The 5,442-nt window shown below is 60.6% G+C and overlaps 1 protein-coding gene and 1 long non-coding RNA gene across 2 annotated transcripts; one reads left to right on the top strand and one right to left on the bottom strand.

The window, feature by feature from the left end:
- Positions 1 to 1,256: 1,256 nt before the first annotated feature.
- Positions 1,257 to 3,375, bottom strand: AVP (arginine vasopressin). The gene is made up of 3 exons (XM_069548878.1): positions 3,256 to 3,375; positions 1,792 to 1,993; positions 1,257 to 1,482 (listed from the first exon to the last, which is right to left on the bottom strand). The coding sequence occupies exons 1-3, from the start codon at positions 3,373 to 3,375 to the stop codon at positions 1,304 to 1,306; spliced, it is 501 nt and encodes a 166-aa protein (XP_069404979.1). The 3' UTR covers positions 1,257 to 1,303.
- On the top strand, positions 2,874 to 5,168 carry LOC138417877 (uncharacterized). Its single transcript, XR_011248327.1, has 3 exons — positions 2,874 to 3,385; positions 4,144 to 4,204; positions 4,518 to 5,168. It is a non-coding gene; the product is annotated as an uncharacterized lncRNA (long non-coding RNA).
- The last annotated feature ends 274 nt before the right edge of the window (positions 5,169 to 5,442 follow it).

The raw sequence follows: 5,442 nt of genomic DNA, 5'->3' as shown, positions 1-5,442 counted from the left end.
CTTTGCCTGTGCTCCCTCAGTGGCCTCCAAGTTTCAGAAGATTCCAGAGGAGATGCAGCCCCTTGTGGTCCCAAGACCTGGAGCAAGAAATCCCAAGATGAGGATGCAGAGAAGAGAGAGCGAGGAAACACAGAAGGATGAGAGGTAACAAAGGGAAGAGGGGCGAGAAGAGGCTTGGAATGGATATAGGGAGGAAAGGAGAGAAGCAAGAGGCAGGAGAGGGCCGAAGAGCTGGGGTGGAGGCAGGGGAAAGAGAGGAGTGAGGGGAAAGGGGCAAACGGGTAAATGGGATAGAGGGGGCAGAGGATTGAGGGACATAGAGGAGTATCTGCCAAATGCTAGCAGACATCTGCCCTGAAGCTGCATAGTCCAGGCTGGAAGGTCCTAATGTGAGCGTGCGTGTGTGCGTGTGCGTGTGTGTGTGTGTACATGTGCCTGTGTGTGGTCCAGTCGGCTCTGTTTCTCTGCGTGTGTCTGTGCTTCTGAATGTGTATCTCAGGCCCATATCTATGACTGTGGTCAAGGTTCGCGGGGCGCGTCCCTAGTGATTTTTTTCCTTGACTCTGTGTGTGTGTGTGTGTGTTGGAGGAGGCAGGGGGTTGGTGTAGCTGTATGGGGGCGGGGAATGTACCCAGGGTTTCTGTAGGCTCCGACTCTCACCCTGGCTGAGTGGCCTGAATGGCAGTACTTAGTCTCCTCCCGGACAGACAGTACCTGGTCCTCCTCTTTGCTGGATCTGGGGTGATAATGTCCCCCACACTAGGGCACATAAAACACATTCTCCGATGAGAAAGTCTGAGAATTCCTGGAGCTGTTTTTGCCTCAGTCTCCTGGGATGTAAAAAGAGTCAGGAACTCCTGGTCACCCTTGGCTCACCCCCTTGCCCCTCTCTCGTTCTTCTCTCTGTGACTCTCAACGTCTCTCTCCACCGTTCTGCTATCCCGCTTTCTCTTGCTGTCTTGCCCACCAATGTCTTTCCCCTCTCTTTCTGTTTTTATTTCCATCCTATTGCCAGAGCCCCAACCCAGCCCCCTCCACGGCCACTCCCAGGCGGCGGCCTCCCTGTCCGCGCTCCCCAGGTCTCCCAGTCCGTTGTTCTATCTTGAATCGTTCTGGCCTAAGATCGCTTCCCCCAGCATCTGGCCCCATTGGGGGTGGATCTGCGCGCGACTTCGGGTCCAGGAACTGATCCCCCGCCCTCCCCTCTCCACCCCCAGAGGCAGAGAAGTACGCTAGCAGTGCGTTTGAAACCGTTTATTTTTCGTGCTGCGAGGGCGGGGTGGGGTGGGGTGGGGGGCGCGCCTCAGTAGACGCCGGGCTGGGCGGGCTCCGCGGGCTCCGGCGCCGCCGCCAGCTGCACCAGCCGCAGCAACAAGGCCCCGCTCGGCCCGTCCAGCAGGGTCGCGTTGCTCCGGTCGCTGGCGCGGACGCGGCGGGGGAAGCCGATACCTTCCCGGCACTCGGGCTCGGTCACGCAGCTCTCTGCGGGGAGCACGGGCTAAGCGCGCTGCGGGCGCGCCCGTCTCGGGACCGGGCCCCGCTCCCCACCTCCTCCAGACTCGGACCCAGATCAACCCGGCCCCCGCCCCCGCCCCCGCCCCCGGCCCAGAGCCTCCCGGCTTCGGCCCCGCCCCTGCTCCCCTCCTTGCCCCCCCCGGCCCCCGGCCCCTGACTCCGCCCCGCTCCCCCGCCCCCGGCCCCCGCCCCGGGCCCCCGGCCCCGGCCCCCTGCCCTCTTCCCAGAGCCGCCGGGCTCCGGCCCCGCCCCCGCCCCGCCGCCGGGGCCGCGCACCGTCGTTGCAGCAGATCCCGGCGGCGGCGCAGCGGCCCCCGCTCCCGCAGGGCTTCTGGCCGGACTGGCAGGGCGACGGCAGGTAGATCTCCTCTTGGCAGCGCAGCGCCTCGGCCGTGCCCACGAAGCAGCCCAGCTCGTCCCCGCAGCAGATGCTGGGCCCGAAGCAGCGGCCTTTGCCCCCGGGGCCGCAGGGGAGACACTGGCGGGAGGGCGGGGATGAGCCGGGGCCGGGAGGGGACCGGCTGGGGAGGGAGGGAGACCCTGTGGGGTGGGGGGCTGAGCCGGGCGGGCGAGGGCGGCCTGAGGAGCGCGGGAGATGGCGGGTCTCCCCGGCTCTCTTTGGGCTCAGAATTGGTCGAAGGAGGGCAGTCAAAAGCTCCTCCGCTCCCTCGGTTTTCAGATGTCTGAGGAAGAGCTGTCAATCACAGCCCTCAGCGTCCTTCCGCTTTGTTAAAGGGAACCCTCCTGCGCTATGTGGGGGAGACTTTCCCGCTCAGCTCTGCGGCCTCCTGGTGTTCACCGTTCTCTCAGCTGCCCACTACCCTCCCCTTGAAGCAGACCTTCCCTCTGCCCTCCCTCCCCCGCCCGCTGGCCAGAACACACTGGGCCCTCCTTGCCCTGTCCTGACCCCTCTCTGCCCTTGCCCCGCCCCTCAAGCCAGTGGGTCTCACTGGGACCTTGACTTCTGCTAGTCCATCTAAGGACTGACCCTGAGTGGCAAGGATCTGAGCCCTAGAGGAGAGTATGAGGCACCTAGGTGACTCCAGCTTCCAAAGCTGCCGAGCAGAGGAAGGCTGGTCAGTGGGGGCTGCCCACCTTCCCACCCTAGTTTGTTCAACAGCTCAAAACTGGCCATTTGTGACCATGGCAGAATTGAGCATGGTGATTGGGTTTCCTTTAGTGCTGCTGAAGATGGATTAAGAGGGACTCACTGGACATGCAGCATGAAAGAACTGGGCTAGGTACCCAGAAGAACTTCCTTACAGGATGCTTGAGTGGCACCTCTCACTCAGGCAAGCTCAGGGCAATGGCCAGCTTCCGGGGGCGGGGTGAATGCTGGGGCCCATGGCTAGGAGAAGCTGGCCGCTGAACGGGGAAGGCTTCAAGTGCTGGGAGGACAGAGCCTCTGAAGCTCCAGCTGGTCCTGGAGGAGAGGCCCCATGGGCGCAGAGAAGGCCTTGCTGCCCATTCTCCCTGCTGCAGCTCCAAGCCCAGGAACTAGGGAAACCTCTTGCCAGCATCCCTTCTCTGGTGGGGACAGTGTTCCGGAAGTCCTGCAACCTGTCCTAGCCTGCCCGACAGCCTGGTCCCCTTTGTCTGGCCATGCCAAGCCTCCCTTCTGCTGGGCACTTCCCCTAAAGCCTGCCTCTCCCACGACTTCCCTTGCTAGCCCCTGCACGGTGGTGCCGTCCCTGGGCCTCTGCCCCTTCCTTGCAGCTCTGAGAGCAGCCGTGGTCATACCTGTCTCAGCTCCAGGTCGGACATGGCCCTCTTGCCGCCCCTTGGGCAGTTCTGGAAGTAGCAAGCGGAGGTGAAGGCCAGCAGGCCGAGGAAGCAGGCGGGCAGTGTGGCGTCGGGCATCCTGGCACAGGTGGGCACAGTGCGCAGTGCTGCTCTGTGGACTGTGCTGCGATGTCTTTGCTGGCTGCCTATTTATGTCTGCAGGTGTTCCCTCTGAAGTGACGTGGCCGCCACCCCCTCCCCAGTGGCTCCCCAGGAGCCCGTGGCCTCCAGGTCCCCAGGCGTCAGCAGTGATTCAGGCATCTGGGGACGCACGTGGACCTGTGCAGGGGACGGTGGGGGAGGGGTGCTGGCCTCCAGGCTGTCATAGGCAGCGGTGTGGCTGCGGTGTGACAGGAGCTGCCGCGGCTGTGATTGCGGACTCGGGGAGGTGGACAGACGGGGAACGGGGCGGGGGGGGGGGTCACCTGGAGACTGTCTCAAGCTTTCTGGTGTCCAGAAGAGGCTGAGGGTCAACAGGCCCTGTCCCCTGACACAGACCCCAGAGAAGGGGGCAAAGGGACCCCAGGGGCTGCTGTGTAAGGAGTAGGTCAGGCCCCAGCCCAGGAGTGGTGGGCAGGGGACAGTTAGTATGCAGGACCCCATCTGGGGGATTAGTCCCGTGAGAGGACAAGGGACCAAGAATGGCACACACCCTCGGTGGTGCTGACAGAGGTCATTGTACCAGCTGCCCTAGAAGAGAAAATGCTGCCTGCAGCCCCGTGTCATGGAGGCAGGGGACCAACATGGAATCAGGGGCCATTCCACTTGGTGGGTGGGGCAGCTTCCTGGAGGGACTGGGGACCTCGGGGACAGCTTCTTGGCATATCCCCACCACTCCTCTTCCAGGCAGGAGCAGAGGGAGCGTCTACAAGGAAAAGAAGAAATCCAGACCCAGCAAGGTTCAAAGGTCGGGAGAGAAACTGACAGCCAGCACCCCAGTTCCTACCCTGACCAGTACCCTAACTTGTGGGGATCAGGGCAGATACCAGCTCAGGTCTGAGGCCTCAAGGGGATTTGGGGGAGGGGCAAAGCCACAGCCAAAGGGCCCCAGCCTGAGAAAGCAGCCTTTGGTTTATGAACCCAGGCTGGTGGGCTTCAGGGATGGAAGTCTCCCTCTCTGGGCCACCTAAGTGGCCCTCTGATCGTTGGACCTAAGCTAGCCACCCTGTACCTCTCAGGCTCTGCACAGCCCCTAGCTCACCCCCCCTCCACCACCCCAGACTCTTGGCCTCCTCTCCAGGATGCTGGCAGGAAGCTCCAGCTGCCTTCTGCCCACCAAGCACAATACGGGGTCCCAAGTCCCAAGGATGGGGAGCTGTGAGGACATTGAAGCCCAGCAGCCTGTTGGAATCTGGCTTCTGTTGCTCGAAACATCATGACTAGGGTGGATCACTTGACTTCTCTGAGCCTCATTTTCCTCCAGGGTGAAGTAAGGAAAATACTTGCACCCACATCACCAAGTTGTCATGAGGACTAAGATAATGTAATATATGAGAGCTTTGGAAAAGTGCCTGCACCATTGTGAAGTTAATTAATTGTAGTAGTAGTATTAATGCCATATTACTATTGATAAGACCTTAAGAGATTTTTCCAGAGAGAGTAGCTTCTTGAGTTAACCCAGGATGAACCTTTTCATTCCACTCATGGACAAAAAATAAACTTGGTCTGGTCATTGCTCTCCTGAGTCTCTGGGCTGTGGGGCAGACCCAGGGAGAAAGTCAGAGGCTTGGCTTAGTCCAGTTGTGTGGCCTTGGTCCAGCACTTATCCTCTCAGCACTTTAGGTCTGAGTTACCAACTGAAAACTGAAGGGGCTGCAGGAAATAAAGGGCTCAGGCTCTGGTACAAGCTGTGTGCTAACCAGCCATGTCTACCTGGATCATCATTCTAAGACTTGCCTCCCACACTAGGGCCCCTTAAAGACCCCAAACCCCACCTCCACACAGATACCAGAGGGCCTGCTTCTCCCAATACCACCTTCATGGAATCCACACTGGCTGGAAAAAAGTCCCAATGGTTGGGACTGGTTGCATTACCAATATAACACCTCCCAGGTCCTGTGGGCCCTCAGGACACTCCCGCCCCTTCTTCACTTTCCTTATCTGTTCCCTTTCCAAAAGTACTTCTTCACATACTTACCACCCCTA

This window comes from Ovis canadensis, chromosome 13 (genome assembly GCF_042477335.2).
Source record: "Ovis canadensis isolate MfBH-ARS-UI-01 breed Bighorn chromosome 13, ARS-UI_OviCan_v2, whole genome shotgun sequence".
NCBI classification, from domain to species: domain Eukaryota; kingdom Metazoa; phylum Chordata; class Mammalia; order Artiodactyla; family Bovidae; genus Ovis; species Ovis canadensis.
Note: the sequence above shows the minus strand (reverse complement) of the source record. Positions and strands in the feature narration are given on the sequence as shown.